This window comes from Mesocricetus auratus, unplaced genomic scaffold (assembly GCF_017639785.1).
Source record: "Mesocricetus auratus isolate SY011 unplaced genomic scaffold, BCM_Maur_2.0 Super-Scaffold_100021, whole genome shotgun sequence".
NCBI classification, from domain to species: Eukaryota; Metazoa; Chordata; class Mammalia; order Rodentia; family Cricetidae; genus Mesocricetus; species Mesocricetus auratus.
This window is the reverse complement of record NW_024429202.1, coordinates 3,235,892-3,256,549: the sequence shown is the minus strand read 5'-3', so window position 1 is coordinate 3,256,549 and position 20,658 is coordinate 3,235,892. Positions and strand designations below refer to the sequence as shown.

The 20,658-nt window shown below is 40.7% G+C and overlaps 1 protein-coding gene across 8 annotated transcripts in view; it reads right to left on the bottom strand.

Annotated features, from left to right (window-relative positions):
• The window catches only part of Tbc1d5 (TBC1 domain family member 5), a 424,656-nt gene that overhangs the window by 30,966 nt on the left and 373,032 nt on the right, over positions 1 to 20,658 (bottom strand). For all 8 annotated transcript variants that reach the window (XM_040729178.1, XM_040729183.1, XM_040729179.1 and 5 more), the window contains one exon: positions 11,127 to 11,290. In XM_040729178.1, the coding sequence (XP_040585112.1) occupies positions 11,127 to 11,290 (164 nt within the window). The remainder of the gene's footprint in view (positions 1 to 11,126; positions 11,291 to 20,658) is intronic.

Here is a 20,658-nt window from a genome sequence, read left to right as displayed (position 1 = left end):
CAAGCAACGCCAGGCGCTCGAGCTGCATGAGACTGAATCCAGGGATGCACACACTGCAGTGTCTGCCAGATATCCAGCTTGGTGCATGCTGCGGGTGACACCTATGGCTCAAATTCCACACAACTCTGGGCAGACACTGCACAGTATCCCACAAGCTGGTATTAAATACATTCACATTATTTCATATGTCATCAGCTGAGATCATTTGTGTTATGCCCCAATCCCCTTTCCTTAAGAGCCCTGACATTCTTGATGCATGCATTTTCACACCTGTAATTTGGAGAAGTGGATTAGCCACTTCTGAACCAACTCTTCTGAAGATTATGGCTTATCAGAGAATGAACATATCCCTCACAACCAGACTTACATTTTTCTGCAAAACTGACTTTGTAAGAAGTCTTTAGTATTGACACTGCAGAGTATGACTAAATGAAGTTTCTGGTGCCTGCTTCCCAAGAGACCCTTTGGCTATACCTTCTCCCCAGGTGAACCAGATCCAGTCCACAATGCAGGGAGTGGCATGTCTGGGAATTTAGGTCAATGGCACATGAAATCCTGGGTAGTTCTGAAACATTCTTGTCTTTAAGTACAACCACAGTATTTAGGGATTCTGTTGTGATAACCACCATGATCAAAAGTAACGTGGGGAGGAAAGGGTTTATTTCATCTCACATTTCCAGGAAACAGTCATCACTGAGGGAAGTCACGACAGGAACTCAAGACAGGAAGTCAGGGCAGGAACTGAAGCAGAGACCGTGGAGTGCTGCTTTCTGGCTTGCTCCTCACGGTTTGCTCAGCCTAGCTTCCTATGGCATTCAGGACCACCTGTGCAGGGGCACAGGGATTCCCTTCTGCTGCTCTAATGACTCCAGATAACTGAAATTTGCACCCGACAAATAAAATTCCTTTGGACTCATTTGCAACTAATAACTTTTGTAGTTACCAGAGTCACAAGCCAGGATCTCTCATGTGTAGCTTACAACATGCTAAAATAAGATCAGTATCTTTGGACAAAATGTAAGTTAAGCATCCTCATTAGGCTACTTTAGAAACTTAAATCTTAATTCTAGGCAAAGGTATTAAATGTGCTCACGTACTTGAGAGAAAAAGCTAGTTTGCCTGCATAATCTCCATCTGAAAGGAGCTCAGGGTCCTGCATATGACAGGTGTGGCGGTATGACTGTGAATGTTCTCCACAGTCTCAGGTATTTGAACCCTTGGTTTTGGGGGGTATGGCATTACTGGAGGAAGGAGGCCATCAGCTTATACCAATTCTTCTCAAAGTGTTCCACACAATAGAAGCAGAAGGGTCTTTGCCAAACTCTTTCTATGAGGCTTCAATAACCTTGATCCCCAAGCCACACAAAGATACAACCAAGAAAGAGAACTTCAGACCAATATCCCTCATGAACATTGACGCAAAAATACTCAATAAAATACTGGCAAATCGGATCCAAGAACACATCAAAACAATCATTCACCACGATCAAGTAGGTTTCATCCCAGGGATGCAGGGATGGTTCAACATACGAAAATCCATCAACGTAATCCACCATATAAACAAGCTGAAAAACAAAAATCACATGATCATCTCACTAGATGCTGAAAAAGCCTTTGACAAAATCCAACACCCCTTCATGCTAAAGGTCTTGGAGAGATCTGGGATAACAGGGACATACTTAAACATAATAAAAGCCATATACAGTAAACCAACAGCCAACATCAAACTAAATGGACAGAAACTCAACGCAATTCCTCTAAAATCAGGAACAAAACAAGGCTGTCCACTCTCTCCATACCTTTTCAACATGGTACTTGAAGTTCTAGCTATTGCCATACGACAACAAAGGGGGATCAAGGGGATACAAATTGGGAAGGAAGAGGTCAAACTTTCACTGTCTGCAGACGATATGATAGTTTACATCAATGACCCAAAGAACTCTACCAGGGAACTCTTACAGCTGATTAACACCTTCAGCAAAGTGGCAGGCTACAAGATCAACTCAAGAAAGTCAGTAGCCCTATTATATACAGATGATAAAAGGGCTGAAAGAGAAATCAGAGAAACATCACCCTTTACAATTGCCACAAACAACATAAAATACCTTGGGGTAACGCTAACCAAACAAGTGAAAGACCTGTATCATAAGAACTTTGAATCTTTAAAGAAAGAAATTAAAGAAGCCCTCAGAAAATGGAAAGATCTCCCATGCTCTTGGATAGGTAGGATCAATGTAGTAAAAATGGCAATCCTGCCAAAAGCAATGTACAGATTCAATGCTATCCCCATTAAAATCCCAGCACAATTCTTCACAGACCTTGAAAGAACAATAATCAATTTTGTATGGAAAAACAAAAGACCCAGGATAGTCAAATCAACCCTGTTCAACAAGGCAACGTCCGGAGGCATCACCATCCCTGACCTCAAGCTCTATTATAGAGCTATAGTCCTGAAAACAGCTTGGTATTGGCACAAAAATAGACAGGTAGACCAATGGAATCGAATTGAAAATCCGGGTATTAACCCACACATGTACGAACATCTGATCTTTGACAAAGAAGCTAAAAATATACAATGGAATAAAGAAAGCATCTTCAACAAATGGTGCTGGCATAATTGGAGACTGGCATGTAGAAGAATGCGGATCGATCCATGTTTATCGCCATGCACAAAACTTAAGTCCAAATGGATCAAAGACCTCAACATAAATCCAGCCACACTGAACCTCTTAGAAGAGAAAGTGGGTGGTACCCTTGAACGAATTGGTACAGGAGACAGCTTCCTGAACATAACACCAGTAGCACAGACAGTGAGATCAACAATTAATAAATGGGACCTACTGAAACTGAGAAGCTTCTGTAAGGCAAAGGACACAGTCAGCAAGACAAAAAGGCAGCCCACAGAATGGGAAAAAATATTCACTAATCCCACATCTGACAGAGGGTTGATCTCCAAAATTTACAAAGAACTCAAGAAGCAAGTCTCCAAAACAGCAAAGGACCCAATTAAAATGTGGGCTGCAGAACTAAATAGAGAGTTTTCAATAGAGGAGTCTAAAATGGCTGAGAGGCACTTGAGAAAGTGCTCAACATCCTTAGCGATCCGGGAAATGCAAATCAAAACAACTCTGAGATACCATCTCACTCCTGTCAGAATGGCTAAAATCAAAAACACCAATGACAATTTATGCTGGAGAGGATGTGGTGAAAGGGGGACACTCCTCCATTGCTGGTGGGAGTGCCAACTGGTTCAGCCACTTTGGAAAGCAGTATGGAGATTCCTCAGAAAAATGGGAATAAACCTACCACAAGACCCAGCAACTCCACTCTTAGGCATATATCCAAAAGATGCCCATTCATACAACAAAGATGTCTGTTCCACTATGTTCATAGCAGCTTTATTTGTAATAGCCAGAACTTGGAAGCAACCTAGATGTCCCTCACCCGAAGAGTGGATAGAGAAAATGTGGTACATCTACACAATGGAGTACTATTCAGCAGAAAAAAATAATGGAATCATGAGATTCGCAGGCAAATGGATGACACTAGAAGAAACCATCCTGAGTGAGGTAACCCAGTCACAAAAAGAGAAACATGGCATGTACTCTCTCATATATGGATTTTAGACATAGATCTGGGGAGTGCCAGCCTACAATCCTATGGCCAGAGAGTCTGGGAAACAGAAACTACATTTAGTGGCTGGTTAAATACTGAGCTGAACTCAAGAAAGCCAGTATCAGAGAGGGAGGACTGATGATCAAAGGGATTAAGACTGGGCTGGTTTAACCCCCAGAAACAGCTGACCAGACAAAGGTTAACTCTTGAATCCCAGGCATCAGCCTGGGAATCCAGCATGGGACTGATCAAGACCCCCTGAATCTGGGTGTCAGTGAGGAGGCCTAGGGAATCTATTGAGCCTTGGGCAGCAGATCAGTACCCATACCAAGTATACACACGGACTTTGGACTCCCATAGAACAATGTGAGGTGCACTCTCATCCTGAACTCTTGGGGAAGGGTCTAGGCCCTGCCCTATATGAAATGACAGACTATGGACAACCCCATGGAGGGCCTCACCCTCCCTGGGGGAATGAGGGGATAACGGGGGAGGGGGGATGGGGGAAGGGCACGGGAGGAGGGGAGGGAAAAGGAGAGGGACCTGGAACTGACTTGTGAAGCAACCTTGTTTCTTATCTAAATTTAAAAAAAAGAATAAAAAAATCATTATTGATTAAAAAAAAACAAGAATGGGAAACCCTGTATATCTACATGCTTAATATTATTATTATGGTCTGCCGAATTCTGTTTTTGTTCCCCCAGCTCAGAACACTTCATGTTAATACTATAATAACATGTTTTTTGGCACTATCCTTTTGCTTTAGTTTTAAAATCACCACCACCAAAATATAGAAATGTCTTCAATCATCCTTTGTTAATTTAGCACCTTTATTAATTTAAAATATGCTTTTAATTAGGAAATTCCATCCCTTTTTGTATAAGGGGCGTGGAGCATTTCCTTGTTCAGAGGAAAAGATTCTCATTTCAGGCCAGTGTAGCTCAGGGTGTGCTGGGGTTGCGGCTTACTAAGCAGGGCATGGGCTGTCCACTGCCCTTTCTGCCATGCCTCTGTGAACTTGTGAGTACATGAACGCCTGACACAGGCGTCATGGGCAGAGAGGTAAGAGGAGGGAGAACAGGGCTCAGCGGAAGAGAAGACATGGAAGCAAAGTCTTCAAGCTTTGGACTGAGTCTCTGAGCACAGGAAGTCAGCTCAGTTACGAGAGCCAACCGAGAAGGTTCCTCTAGCCCTGCCCTTCTGTTTAAGAGGCTGGGGCTTCTCTAATGAGAGCAGGGCTTTCATTCTTTCCGAGTGAAAGCTCTGTAGAGTAATTAACTTCCTGGCAAAGTTAATGTGGGCGCTGTGAAACATAGAAGATGAGCTGGCAGGGACAGGCTTTTATCACAGTTATACACTCAGGGAAAAGGAGGAGACAGCTTACAGCCTCCACAGTGTGACTTTTGGCCTTGGTTGACTTCTTCTGCACAGGGTAACTGAGAATATTCTTCTCCTCCTAAACCATGCACATATGCATTTTATGGAACAAGTAACTGTCCCCCCACCTCAAGGCAGTGCAGTTTGAAATAACACATAAATATTAAGTTTCCAGAAAGGCCACTGGAAAGAAGCAGATGTTATCAATGACACACTTAATTTAGCATGATTCAAACCCATAGAGATCCCTGGCCAGGCACTGCCAATACATTGAATTGTTTGACTTGAGCTCTCCCCAAACCAGTGTCTATGCCTCCCTGGCAGGATTCCTTGTGGGTACAGTCTGGTATCTTTGTATCTTATGGAGATGATGGAGATGAAGATAGATGATGGAGGAAAACAGGCCTAAAAGGAGAGAATGATTATTCCTAAGAGTGCCATTCTGTCTACCTAACAGTCAAATGCCAACAATCCATTTCCTGTGATTCTGTGTTCACTGTGTGTGTGTGTGTGTGTGTTGGTAATATATAAATCTATCACAGCATCATGACATTAAAAGGCATATCTTAAGTCCCACTCATAAAAGCAACATGAAGATGGCATGCTGCACCGTGGACACAGCTTGTGATGCCGCCCCTCTGGAATGCATGAATGAGGTGAGACCGAAGATGGAGATGAGTTCATGCACAAGCACCACATTCTATTCTCTCAGACCGCAGCTGCCTGCAAAGAGACTCTGAGCAAAGTTCAAACAACTAGTTTAATGCCATGCTATAAACAGCTAAGTTACCTTGCCGTTAGATTAAATTCCTAGTAAGAGTGCTTAAAAGCTAAAAACCAGTGGTGGCCTCTAAATTAATTTGCATCTACTTATGTCAATAAACTACATTAAATAGGAAAGTAATGGTGTTTCAGGAAAGCCACTCTGCTCACTTTCTCTTCTAACTCACCCACCTCATTTAAATCCTGAAAATGGACCCTAAAAGCTGACGGATTACAGCTGAACTCCTCTTTCGACGTGAAATGGTTCTGGTAATCAGCTGTCCACATGTTACTGGCTGTCCACCACACCTCACAGCTGATCACACAGTCACAGTTCTTTATGTTAGACTTCCATCTTTACAGGATTGGTTTAGGGACCAGCACAGACTCTAATTTCAGCCAACAGAAGGAGAAAGAAAGCCTGCTGGGAACTCCCAAGTATCTCTTGTGAGAAAGTCTTGGTTGCTAATACAGCATTTAAGCATCTAACGCCTCTCGTATTGATATTTTCATTGAACTGTTCTTCCTCATTTACCACAAATATCCAGAACAGGACAATTTTTTACACTCCTTATACAGATAAAATGTTTGTAATTTCAATTCTAGAATATGGTCTGAAATAGATTAGACAATGTTCAAACTGGCAAACTGGCTCTACTTCCAGAGGTAATTAAAGAGTCTTCTTTTAAGTTTATCTTCATTTACTTGGTGCTATTGCTATTGCTTCATGACAAGACTACATCAATGAATTAAAGCATGCTATAAAAATTAAATTCTATCAAATTACCAAAGTACAACAGGGGATCATCAACCCACAGGGTCAGCACCCCCCGAAAGTTGCCCCATGCTCTCAATGGTTGGGTTATCTAACCATTGGCCTGTGCAGAGCAGACACTTTGACTTCATGTTTGTAGAGGACCCTGAACCATGGGTACACTTAGATCTTTGGAGATTGCTATGTAATTATCACAAACATGACAAAATGCCTTGCAGTTCATAAAGAATTTAAAAATTACTATTGGCTGATGTTTCAATTTTAGAATTTTCCTTTTACTATATTCTCCATCCTTTAAACTTAGCAAACAATTTTTAGAAACAATGACAATTGTACAATATTGTTAAAAAAGCAAAAACTCATTTAACATTCAACAAATGATCAACAAAAGGATTTCTAGTAAATACTGAAAATAAGGTAAAAATTAAAGGTAAAATATTGCATTTTTGTCTTCAAGACCACCACTCCTAAACAGAACTTAATTAAAATCTAAATTTAATGAGGTAAGCCTTCTAGGTACTTAGGGAAAGGAGAAGGAAAATAAATAACAATGCTCAAAGTCATGTTTTTTTTTTTTCCTTTTGGATACAGAGTCATCCTATGTAGTTCAAGCTGTAGCCCAGGCTAGTCTCTGTGTCCAGAGTGCTGGGAGGCAGGTATTACCATGCCTGGTACTATGGTAGGTACTATTAATAAAGAAAAGTCAATCTTCAAATTTTTTACTGCTTTTACCTTTTAGTAAAGAAGTATAACAATGCCCTTTATGAAGTTTCGTTAGGAATAGTATCTATGAAGTTCAGCTCCTAAAATTGTGTCCTTTAAAACATTTGACAACCCTTTGCTACTTCTTTAAAGATTTAACTCAATTTAGGCCCCCCCCCCACTTTTTTGCCCTTCAAAAGTATTTTTAAAAAATACAATGCTCCATGACCTAAAAAAGATAAGCATTGGAAAGGCTTTAAACAATGCATGTGATGCATATAAAGGATATGAAATACCTATACCAATTTAAAAAACACTTTCAAAATAGCATTAAAGAAGATTTAACCACACTTATACTGGTTCCTATGACATGTTAATCTTTGGGTTTGTCTGTCTTCTGCTTACTTAGCCTTTTTTTCTAATTGATAACAATCTCTTTGTGCCAGACTACTTTAAACGGAGTCTTGTATTCTGAATGATACTACATAGCTTAAAGGCATGGTGACCCAAAGTAAGGCTTGTCTTTACTTCAATTCACACCAGTTACTTATATAAGGCACTAATAATAGGGAATGAAAGGAAAACTATTTTGAGTCTTTGGAGGTCATGGAATGTCCCTGTAGCAAAAGTAAGCTGGAGATGAAAGAAAAGCAGGCATAGTGAGGGCGGGTGCCATGACTTAGGTACTGGTGACTATTCCCACCGCAGGATAGTTCCCAGGGGAGAAAGATATCCAGTTACGGGCCCACACATCTTCTAATTGAGCACTGTTTACCTTTGGTAACCATCAACCTCAGAAGGTTAATCAATAAAATCTTACTCTTTACTCATGATTCAAGTTTACATTTACTGGGTTGGCTGGTTGACCCAGTAAATGTAAACTTGGCCTATTGTGCCAAAAGAGAGACATGCAGGGTTTGCAGTGACAATACATATCAATTACCTACACTTTCAACACACTGGGCGGAACTGGTTATCTAGCTGACAGACCATGGGGGAAATAAATGTATGAAGTATTCTTGTACTCTTGCGGTGGGAACTGACAAAGAACACTGACTATAACATTTTTTAAAATACTAAAACTACTGGATTAGAAGACCAAGAGTCTTTTCTCTTGAAGACTTCTTTCTGTATCTCCTCAAATTAAGAGATACACTAAAATTTGAATAATAATCCACATGGTCATAGTTATGTACCTTATGTAGTTTATTGTTTAGTTTACAGCATGTCTAAGTGGGGAATTAGGCATACTTCTCTGTGGACTCAACTTCTCAATTTTATATTATTTGATTACCTTCAGAAGTAATTAGCTGATATTGTAGATCAATCCATATGCCACCAAATATAACACAAAGGAAACAAGTCTCCATATGTTTTTCTCATTTAAATTTTCATATTCTAGCCCTTCAAATACTTTCTGAACAGACAAATGTTCTGATTCATTATGGTAGTGTATTCTACTGTGCTGTAACTTTTGATTACTACTTTAACTCTAGCTTATATATGTAGTTCTTAAAGAGTCAAGTGGTACAAGTTTGTTATGAAAAAAGTTCTCACAACCCCACCCTCTACTTTCTGCTCCCCAGAAGCAGTAGCTTTTAAAGCTTTTATTCTTTTCCCCCCTCACTTTTACCTCTAGGTTAAGCTGCTTACTTCATTTTCCTAGAGAGTATTCTCCACTATGTAAGAATGAGAATTAGCTTTACTGGCCACTTCCAGCTTGCTCCTCTCATTCTCTAAGTAAATATATTGTTCACACAACCTGTTTTATCAATAGTTACAGTATAGTTTACACTAGGTTAAAAGCTAACAGACTTACTTTATAATCTATCCATCCATCCATCCATCTATCTACCTACCTACCTACCTACCTACCTACCTACCTACCTACCTACCTACCTCCTGGCAATTGGAAACAGAGTAAGGAAAAAAAGGGGGGGCTGGGACATGATAGATCTTTCAAAGGAGTGTCCCCAGTGATTTATTTCCTACAGCCAGGCACCACTTCCTAATAGTCCATTCGGCTATAAACACACTTAGACTGATCCATTGATGAAGTTGGCACCTTCCCAACCCAATAACCTTTCCTCAAGCCTTCAAGATCTGCTTGTTAGGGAACAGTTCAGATTTAAGCCACAATAGTAGTAGTCTTGAATTTGAGTAGGATGTGAATTCTTCCTATAGCACCAAAGGCAATGGTCTACTGTCTGGCTTTGGTATTGCTATAGGTAAAGTCTGTAACTTTCTGACCCCTGACCTGTGTTCACAGACTTTCCTTTTCAACCAACACTGCAAGACTGTAAGTCCCTAAGATTTCTTCTGTTCTCTTGTGAAGTTCTTCAGTGCTGGATATGAGTGAATATTCTTTTTTTGTTTTTACACTTGTGTATGTAGAACATTCAATCTCAAGATAATTCAGGTTTAAAATAACAGAAGCCTACCTTGGGTTGTGTGTATGTGAATGATGCATATTCCTGGGTTTGCAGATGAGGTAGCTGAAACATTAGGAAGTGGAGAGGTTTACCAAGGACACCCAAAGCTTCACTTCATGGATCTTGACCAATCATCCCTCTATGGTTTCAGTAGTTGTTATTTTCCAGCTACAGCTAGGTTCTGATACCGTACCCTCTTTCAGAAGGCAAGCGGGTTCTTCATATTAGGTTAGGTGTTAAACTAGCTATAAAATATAGTTAAAGTTCTTATAAAGCTGCCTGTAAAGATCCAATACCAAAAAAAATACAATACCAATGGTCAGCCCTGAAAACATACATAAAAGTAACAAGCAACATCATATAAACTGAGCAGGTTGTACGTATGTATGCATGCTTGTAACAACTATTAATGAAATAATAGGCCATAAATTTGAAAGAGACCAAGGAGAGATATGTGGGAAGATTTTGAGGGAGGAAAGGGAAGGGGGAAACGAAGTAATTATATTATAATCACAAAAACGAAGCATAAAAAATTTAGATTAAGGCTAGATTATTAACGTAGTTCATACAATTTGAATATACACCCTTTCAAGGATATATACACAGGATTTATACAGAGACTATGAGAAGACTGTAACAGAGGGACTTGGGAGATCCTCAGCAGTTAAGAGCACTGGCTGCTGCTCTTACAGAGGACCCAGGTTTAGCTCCCAGTGCCTACACAGTGGCTTACCAGTAGCTTAACCCTTGTCTAGGGGGTCTGGCAGACCTCTGTGGGTACCAGTAACATCTACAGTGATCTTACGTGAATGCAAACAAAAACTCAAACACGTAAAATAAAAATAAATTAATCTCTAAAACCAAACAAAGAACAAAAGCACCTCACCGTAATAGAGATGTGGTTCATATAGTTTTTAAAAATAAAAAGCAAAATTATTTTACTTTTCAGGTTACTACTTTACAACAGAAAGATTGTTTTGTTTTTCAAGTGTCATAACCCCTCAGCAACAGAAGGCTGCTTACTAAGGTTTAGAAAGAGAGCTGAGCAGGAAAGCACACAGAGAGCCGCTGGAGACTGGGGAGGGTAGATGGCATCTTTCTGTCCAATCACAGCACTATTCACCTCCAAAAGAAGCCTTTTGTACTTCGGCCTCCTCAACAACGGAGCCTGCAATAAGCAATGTCAGTGCTACAGTTTGAAACCCGACATGCTTTGATAAAAAGATAGAGGAAGGATTTAGAAAATATTCCACTTATTCTGAACTAATGTTTCTGTTCTCCCAGCTACAGAGATCACAGTCTTAAAATATTACTAAATTAGAATGATAACACTAACATACTTTTGAAAAAATAGTTTGTTCTAGTTTAATGAGCTTCACCAAACTGCGTATATGAGGAACTTCCTTATGTGCACCACTCTAGGATAAAATGAGATGACAAGCAAGCTGCCCTTAAATACTTACAGATTCTTTTCTGCCCATAGTTTTGCTGTGAGAACGGGAACGTGCGATGTTGCTGAAAAAGGAATCCTTTTTAGTGGCAGAGGAAGGTGGGGAGCCAGTGGATTCTCTCCCCCCTGGCAAACTCTCGATGCTCGGGGATGAACTGATGGTTTTAGAACTCTGCCCTGAAAGAAAAATTCAGTAGCAATAATTAAGCACTAGACTGTCACTAAACTACTGAATATATTAGCTTTAACAAATGGTGATCAGTTATGAATCTACTGTTTAACAATGCAAAACATAAAGGCGCGATTTTTAAAACTATGAAGTACCAGTATAATTAACTGAGGAAGCAGGTCACCGTACTCTGCATGACTAATCCTTCAGCAGTCTCAGAGCTTCTGCCTTTCCTAATTGTGGAACAGCTACAGGTCAGCCCCAAGCCCATTGCGGACTCCGGTAATGGGTTCAGGTGCTGTCTCACAGTGCCTTTTACTGAGCTCTGCCCTGACTACAGTGGTGGCATTCGGGACACACAGTATAAGGTACTTAATTTATGGCAGGCAAACTTGTCTCTTGGGTCACTAGGTACAAAAGTTACTGAGCTACAGCAGGACCAGTAGTTATCTACCTGAGTCTTCTGTTCCTCATCTCATAACAGCTGTTTTCCTCTGCAGCCTCCTTTCTATAAGGTGTTAGGGACACATAGTGGGCTTAGAACTTGGGGACAAGTGCAGGGTCTTAGCCCAACCATGGAAGGCTGAGCTAGGTCCAAGGAAGGGTAAGTGCCTGCTCGCCGTTCCCCAGCCTCTCAGAATCCCAGAGACAATCAGATGCAGCAGGGAGTATAATCAAGCAGGAACTCACTTATTGTCCCACAGCAAGCATCTTTTAAAGCAAAAAACCTGCAGGGTGGGAAAACATCCAGCCAATGGTTTCAAAGGAAACCTATCACACGCCTAGGCGCCCTAGTCAACATGAGCTGTTCATGCAGTGACTCCATCTGGTTGCATCTAAGCAACCAATCATCTTTTTTGTAAACAATTCAGGACTGGCTTGTGTGCCCTACAGACAAGGGGAGTGGTAAGCCAAGTGGAGTGACGATGCTTCCCCCTCTCAGGTTATTCCAGACCTGCTTAGGTTTTGCATGGGGCACCTGCTCTTCCTGAGGTAGTGCCTGGCAGGAGAATTCCCCGTTTCCACCCAGAGGTCCTCTCCCAGGAACCCTGCTCTTCTGCAAGGTCTGCATTATTCTTTAACACCACCCCTTCTGCCCAATCCTCTTTCTTCCTGCAGGACTCTTCCCAATAAACACCGCAACAAAGGTCTGCAATGAGTGACACTGTAATTTCAAGCTGAGCACAAGGTTCTTTGAACTAGAGAAGGGCAGGGAACAAAGATCCTCATGGTTAGGAGCATCTTGCGCTGACCTTAGGTCTATAACAGGGACATTGTGCCCTACCTTGCTCTGGCCTTTCCTCCTTTGTCTGCTACCAACTTACAGGGCGTTAGGCCTTAACTTCACTGGGTTGTTTATGGCAACCCATAGACTAGGATCTATCTGGATCTACTCATTTCTTGTTAAAATCATAGTCCCCCACCCCACCTCCTTTCCCTTATCTCTTTGCCTGAGTCAGGGTTTCCCTATTTTGGTCCAGGCTGTCCTTAAAAGCATGATATAGCCCAGTCTAGCCTTAAACTTACAAACCAGAGTGCTAGCATGTGCCACCAATCAGGGAATCACAGAGTTGGCCTGTTCTAGTTGTCTTTGAGGCGCTGAGTCACCGGATTTTTAGGTTAGAGTCCAAGGCTCCTGGGGCACTGTCTTTCAGTCCCCAAGAAACCAAGGTGTGCCCTCAGACAGTAAAGCATTCAGGCTACCTTCTGATTCTCTACTCCCTAGACACCATCCAGGCATACAGAAATTTGGCAGGACTATTTGCCTTAGACATTAATCTTGTATATCCTGCATAGCTTACACACCTCCTTGTATCCTGGCAACTGCCATTGTATTGATCCTGATTTCTTGGATTAATTTGTCACAGCCTCAGTCTTGCTGTGACACCTCCATCCTGTGTGTGGTCACGATTTGTTTCTCACCAGCTGTATCAGGTAGCCTTGGCCTGGTAAGGAGCCTCTCAAAAGCTGCCCTGCCTCAAGCCGTCCCGTTTTAAGCCTCCTTAGCACTGCAGCGACTCTCCAACTTTCCACATCCTCATCTGTACTGAGCAGCTGTCTTCCTTTTAGACATTGCAATTCTGATTGCAGTATTTATTTGTTTGTTTCTTTCTTTATTTATTTGTTGGTTTTTTGAGACAGGGTTTCTCTGTGGTTTTGAAGGCTGTCCTGGAACCCTCTTTGAAGACCAGGCAGGCCTGGAACTCACAGAGATCCGCCTGCCTCTGCCTCCCGAGTGTTGGGATTAAAGGCGTGTGCCACCACCGCCCGGCTGGAGTATTTTTTTGAAGGTATACATTCTTTGGAAAAATATTTTTCAAATTGTTTACATTCTTTAGAAATTGAAGTATGTGCCTTTATACTGTTGTGCTCTTTCCAAGTATAAGTCCTTGTACAAGCCCAAGTACAAATCAAATGTCTGGTTAGAAAGCAAATTTCTCTCTATTTTGTTTTCACCATCTGTATGTTGTCATTTGAAACTCAGTTTTAATTGTTTGCAATCTCTTCCGCCTATTTTTCTTTTGGTGCCTGTGCTCAGACCTAAGAAACCACTATCTACAGGTCATGATGTTTTTTTTTTTCCACTTATAAACACAACTCCTGCATGTAAGTCTAGTCCATTTTCCTTTTTGAGACAGTACTGAATTTGGCTTAGGTTAGTCTTGAATTTGGTCTATGCCCAAGGATGACTTTGAACTTTTGGTTTTCCTGCCTCCACCTACCAAGTGATGGTACTGCACGTGCCAGGCTCATTTGTGCTGAGATCAAACCTAGGACTTTGTGCATTCTTGGCAAGGGCTCTTTCACCCAAGCTATATGTGTCTAGCTACTTAGAGTGTGTTAAGTGACCTAGTTTAATATACAGATGAAGGCTTCCCATAAAGTTATGTCATCAAACACTTTGCCTTCCACTCTCTTTCTTTTCTCTGGGTTCCCACGGCTTGGATGTTGTTACTGTTAATGGAGCTCTGTAGGGTTTTGAATTCTGATTATTTATCTTCACCTTTTATCTTCTCTTCCTCTGAGTGTACACTTTCAATCAACCACATAGTCACCTTCTGAGTCTGTGCTGTCACCACAAATCTGATGTTGAATTGAAGTAAAATTCTATTCTAGTTGTCATATTTTTCAACTTCTAAACATTTGATTCTTTAAAAAACTTCGATTTATTGAAGTTCTGTCTTTACTGAGACATTGTTTCCATTCCTTTAGTCCTTACAAATGCTTTCCTTCGGCTGGTTCTCTAAGCACATTTATAGTAGTAAGGTCTAATGTGGCATTTGCTCAGAGACAGTTTCAACTGACAGCTTTTACCCAGGTATGCTTTAGATTCTGTGTGACTTATAATTTCCATTAACAACCAGATATAATATAATGTGGCAACTCTGGAAATCAGACCCCATGCCCCTCCACCTCCTAAATTCCCCTATCTTGCTATCTGTTGCTTTATTCGAAAGTCTATCTCCATTGTGTGCAGTCGCTGAAGACTTTGCTTGGTCACTTTACTGGTCTATATAGACAAGATTTCCTTTTCTTACATATCTTGAGTCACTTCTCAGCCTTTATCAGGGTTCTTTAGGTTTTGGGATGCATTATATTATACTATATTACATTCCAGCAGGCAGCTTATAACTTTGCTGTAGCCTTCATTCCTGCTCACACAGAGACTCAAGTTCATCCAGAGTTGAGAGACTATGCATGTCTCCAGCCTTTCCTGGACACAGACACAATACAGCTCACACACAAAGCCTTCCAGAACACACTGGAATTTTTGAAAGCTCCTGTTGACATCCTATTCATATATTTAAGTCCTTCTTGGCCTTTGATCAGCCTCTGACTTTGTTAATCTTTCAGCCAGCATCTATTTCCTCTAACTGGGACTACTACTCTGGGTAGTTGCGATGTCTAACGATTGCCAGCCATTATCTTCCACAGATACCTTATGGCAGGGTCTCTCATTGCACAAGCTCTGCACACTGTCAAATGAAGAGTTGCATATAGATTAGAAACTGATAGTTCACTGGGACCCTGACGTTTAGGAGACTGCACACCCATTCTGTACCCCTGTAAAGGCTGTGGGGTGCTGGTTGTCAAGGCTTCTGCTGAGGTGGGTGGAAACAAAGTAGACAGCTACAGAACTCACTGTTAGGACATTTGGTTGGCATTTTTCTCTTTTTCCTTGGACCTGACTTGTTGGGGCCACCCTCCCTGGGCTCCTGGTGTATTTACAGAGAAACACTCTTAGGGGTCTCAGTATCCTAAAAACTTTCCTCTGTAGCTTGCTTCTGGGCCTGACTTGTCTTGAAAAGTTGCCTGTCTTACACATAATAAAGTCCACTACCTATTTTAATAGCTTGTAGGAAAAAGATATTGAAGTACCATTGACAACATTTTTGTTTTAATTAACTATGTGGCGAGACACTGTCTTCATTCTTATAGTTCTTACAAAATGGTTTTCCTGTAGTTATATGAACACATTTATTAGTAAAGTCTGGTGTGGAAGTTTCCTCAGGATCTTTTGACTGCTTTTATCCATATTTCAGCACAGTTTATTTTTCTTCTAATTCTTGGACTTTATAAACACAATGACAACCAATAGTTTAGAAGGCTGACATTCCTATAAAGTAGATTTATAGGAACCTAACACCTAAATCTGTATGTGCATTTTAGTTTATTTAGAATGCTTTGGTTTTGTTTGTGACAGTGTCTTGCGATGTAGATCTAGGCGGTCTGGCACTTACTCATACCGCAAACTAGCTTCCAAAGTGCTGAAACTATAGTGTATGCTACCACGTTCTGCCATAAGCAGATTTCAAATGCAGATAAATGGTTATAAATTGCCTTCTTTTAGACTTTCAAGAGTTTGAAATCCACTGAGGGTTTTTAATGCCATGTCTTTGCAGAGATTGGACATATTTTGCACATGTGAGAATATGCTTCATATATAACTGTATATTCTAATATTTATCTATTCATGTTTATTTATCTAGTTAACAGCATGAAGTACAGATTTTACTGTATTTTTTGAAGTCTTTTGGTAACTGGTAAGGCTGAGTATCTTTTAAGGTATTTTTAATGGGTATATGAAGCTCTTATGTGAATTATCTCTATTTATTTTACCTTTAAAAGCTGGTTTAAAGATGTTTTAAATTCTGGAAATTCGCTGTGTGTGTGTGTGTGTGTGTGTGTGTGTGTGTGTGTGTGTGTGTGTGTTACCTGTAATGGTTTCTGTCTTCATGTCCTGTTTACGAAGGTGGTGTTTACCTTAGATGAACACGGGGCATAATTTATGTATTTATTATAAAGCCTAGGTTTTCCTTTTTCCTTCTCAAATTTCTCAGTGCTCCTCTACTACTTAAGCAGCTTTTACTGGCTTTGGAACTGTTCAAAGGTATAGCACAATTTGGATGTTTGATCAACTTTGACAATATATACTTAAAAACGCTCATTAAACAAAAGATACATTTAAGAACTCAAAGCATGCCATCCAGAGCCTAGTATCACAAAAGACGCTGAAAAAAAAAAAAGATTTGCCTTTGTAAGTTTATGTAACAGAATTTATCTGCACCATCAAGTCTGGATCATCTACCTCTTTGTGACCTGTGTGGGAATGGCTCTTTAAAGGCCATATTTGTTTTTTTCTGTTTGCTCACCATTAGGATTTTATAGTTCTGACTGAAGGTTATTGTTGTCTCTAAAAGAACAGCCAGCCGAGCATGCATGTGGCAGTCAGAATGATGTCCACTTCCTTTACTCCTATTGCAACTCATGCGGCAAGAGACTGGACAGGCTGGTCAAGGCTCGTGACTTCATGGAGAGGATGCCTTGGGTTATTACTACTGTGCAATCTAAAGAGGGGTCTAAGGCAAATGAGGAGGGAGGACAAGAACTCAGGTATGCCACCGTTTCTTGGGTCTACTTGAAGCAAATGAGACAGCTGAAGCACTCTGTATACTAAGAAATTAGACTAGGATCCAAGAAACAAGGCGCCCTTCATGAGTTCCCTTCAGGAATAGCCCTTGGCTGACATCAAGCAAGGGAATGGGGACTTCCATCCTATAGTTGCAGGAGTTGAATTCTGCCAATATCACAAACACACAAGGGAGCAGACAGATTCTCCCCTGGAGCCCCCTGACACCAGGGTTTTTATTCCAGTGAGACTTATGCCAGATTTCTGATGATATAGTCACTAAATAGTATACCTGGATTGCTAAGTCACTAAATCTGTGGAAATTCTTTTCATCAGAAGAAAACTTTGTTCAAATTTCTGGCTTACGAAAAAGTCTTACAATTCACCAAAGCAACCAAACTCACTCTTTTGTATCTTTACTTCTACAATTCTTATTTTGCATGTTCCAGGATTTTTCTTTTACTTATGTTTGATTTGAGTACAGAATTACTTTACTGCTTTAAAAGATTTATTTTTATTATTTTTAATTATACCTGTCTTGGTATGTGCACATGAGCACCCCAGGAGGCCAGAGACATTGGCTTTCCTGAAGCTGGACTTACAGGTAGCCAGGAGCTGCTCCACATAGGTGCTGGGAACCAGACCAGTGCATTCTCTTAAGCACTACGCCATCTTTGCAGCCCTGCAAAGACGAACTGTGTTGTCTTTTCACTGAAGTAATCTGGTTTCTGTATTGTTAATCTTACCTTTATCTCCATTCATTCCTTTACTTTATGTTTACGTTAATGCTCCTTTCCCCACCTTTATGACTTGCATTAAAATAATTTATTTTCCTATCTTATTTTTAATTCCTTTTCTTCTAAGTATCATTTTATCTTTCAGGTGGTATTTGACATTTTAAAAGAAGACAGTACCACTCCTCAACGCACTGATTTTTTGTTTCTTGTTTCCTTATGAATTCTAACTGTCCAGAGGCTGGTTTCACTGTACAAGTGGTAGAGTGTACACGTGTAAACTTAAGAAGTAGCTGGGAATCATGTGGAGGGCTGGAATGTTGCACGGCTACAGCCCAGTTATAATTCATCTGGGCCTCATAAGCATTCATTCCTTGGCCACCTCTGTGTCAGACCTAACATCTCTGAACCAACAGATCAAAGCCTTTTGGAATATATTAACTTAACCAAACCAGTTTTCACCAAGCAAACATCTAAGCCGAGACAGCATCTGAGGCCGGCAGACTGAGATTCCTCTACTGTACCATAGCTACCTACTTACTGTTGCCATCGATGTATTGAAAAGCACCTTGGTTTAGGACTTTTTTGTTCTGTTACTATAAAAACTTCATGAACCTGTTTCCACGTTGGAGCATGGACTGTGACGTGGCTTAAGTCTATGTTCATTCATATTTGGCTCCAGAATAAACTCTGTCTTGTCCCTTTTGAGGTAAGCTTTGCTTTTGTGTAGAAGGTGGTGGATCTCCTGGCAGACCTGAATTCTTATCTGAGCCAGTGTGTACTTTACCATTCCATTTGAAGCCAATTCAAATGATTTTCCTGTAAAACTTTTAAAAATAAACAAACAACCAACAAAATCCCACATGTTTATCACTCCTCAGTTTTGCCACTGAGGAAAGTGTTGCTGCTGGTCATCTTATGAATAATCATCTGGGCTGGCTCCTTTCTGGACACCTTTAGTTTCCGCCTCCTCCAGGTTCTTCCAGATTCTCTGTGGGGCTTCCAGGGTAGGACAGACCTTATTTTCACTCTGCCTGTTGAACTGTTTCCAGTCTCCACGTCAGATGCTTCTTTAGCTCTGGGAAATGTTCTTATTTCTTCTTTGATTATTAACTCTACTTACGTTCTCCAGTCTTTCAGTTCTTGACATGATAGTTCAAACTCACAGTTAATCTAAATTCCGGATGGAACAATTTAAATTTTATTATATCTTTAGAACAAGTTAGTATTTGTGGATTATTTCAGCTTCTCATTTTCTTCCAAACTGGAAGAGTTGTGAACAGTCATATCTAACATATTTTGTAAAATGTTAGTTGCCTTGGATAGTTTTAGAAAGAAGACACATGGTGTACATAACCATGCATGTCTAGTCCATTCAGAAGAAATGTGTGACAAACAAGTAAAATTTCATTGTAATCTGTTGGGACTTTGTTCCATTTAGGAGAAATTACAATAATATCAAAGAACAAAATCTTATTAAGCCATCCCATTTTCTATCAATCACTGCTTCCATGATAATAAACTAAGAAATCTTTTGATTCTAGGTTTCAAATATGTAACAGTGTTGTGCACTCTCCTTCTACCTTTCCTACACTCATACTTCTCAAGTCAGCCTACTAAGTAATACGATGTCAGAAAGAGGAACAAGATCTTACATAGACATTGGGAATATAACAGATGATTCCATCCAATCCTAATGACTTAGTTAGTTGCTTATAGAAAACAAGATTGAGACTCAGGAAGTTTAATTCATTATTTCAAGAACCCAAGAAGCCAAAAACCTGAGCTCACACATGAGAGATGAACACAGAAAAGCAATATAGTCAAGAGGTTAGGACATTCAGGGGACCATGGTGGGAAGGACACACTTAGGAGCAGCTTGCATTGGTGTGACCTTACACAGTGGCCAAGAGAACTCGGGAGGCACTTGTTCTCTACTCTAGAACAGCTTGCTGCCTTGAGCAGCTGGGTGGAGAGTGAGTGGAAGCAGGCTAGACCCTGGAAGGACTGTTGGATTGGGTACCAGTTTGCAGAAAACAGTGTCTAGAATGTCAGAACAATTCAATATAGAAGTGTTGGTTTATTGAACAGAAGGCTCCTCCATAATTTGATCCTGAAAACTAGAGAGACATGTGAGGCTTCCATTGTCATCATTACCTGAGCAGGTATCAACCAAGAGCTAGCTTTGTGAAACAGGACAACACCCTGTAAGTAAAGCAAGTGGCTGCTCTTTCTTTCATTACAAACAGGAGGGTCAGTAAGTACCCCAGCTCACCTAGAGGGCAGTGCTACAGCCTGTACTGGAGCCTGGCTGAGCTACAGAGCCTGTGTCCGGCAAAGCAATCTACTTCCCTGACTAGATCTGTGTCATGTGACCCACAGGAAATAGAGTCCAGCATTAAGGAGACATGGGACAGAATGAGTTTTAAAAAAAAAGTGTGCGTGTGTGTGTGTGTGTGTCAAATTCTAGCCTTGCTCTCAGGAAAGGACGATGATGACAACAATTCATTGTCTTGGGGTTGCTACAGTTATGATAAACAACATGCATGCCAAGGCCTGGCATGGTGATTCATGCCATTAATCCCTGCACTCAGGAAGCAGGGGTAGGCAGAACTCCTAACCTACTCTACAAAGAGAAGTTAGGGGCTAGCCAAGGCTACATAGTGAGACCCTGTCTCAAATACAAACAGTGCTGCTTGCTGGCTTGTTTTATATGACTTGCTGAGTTAGT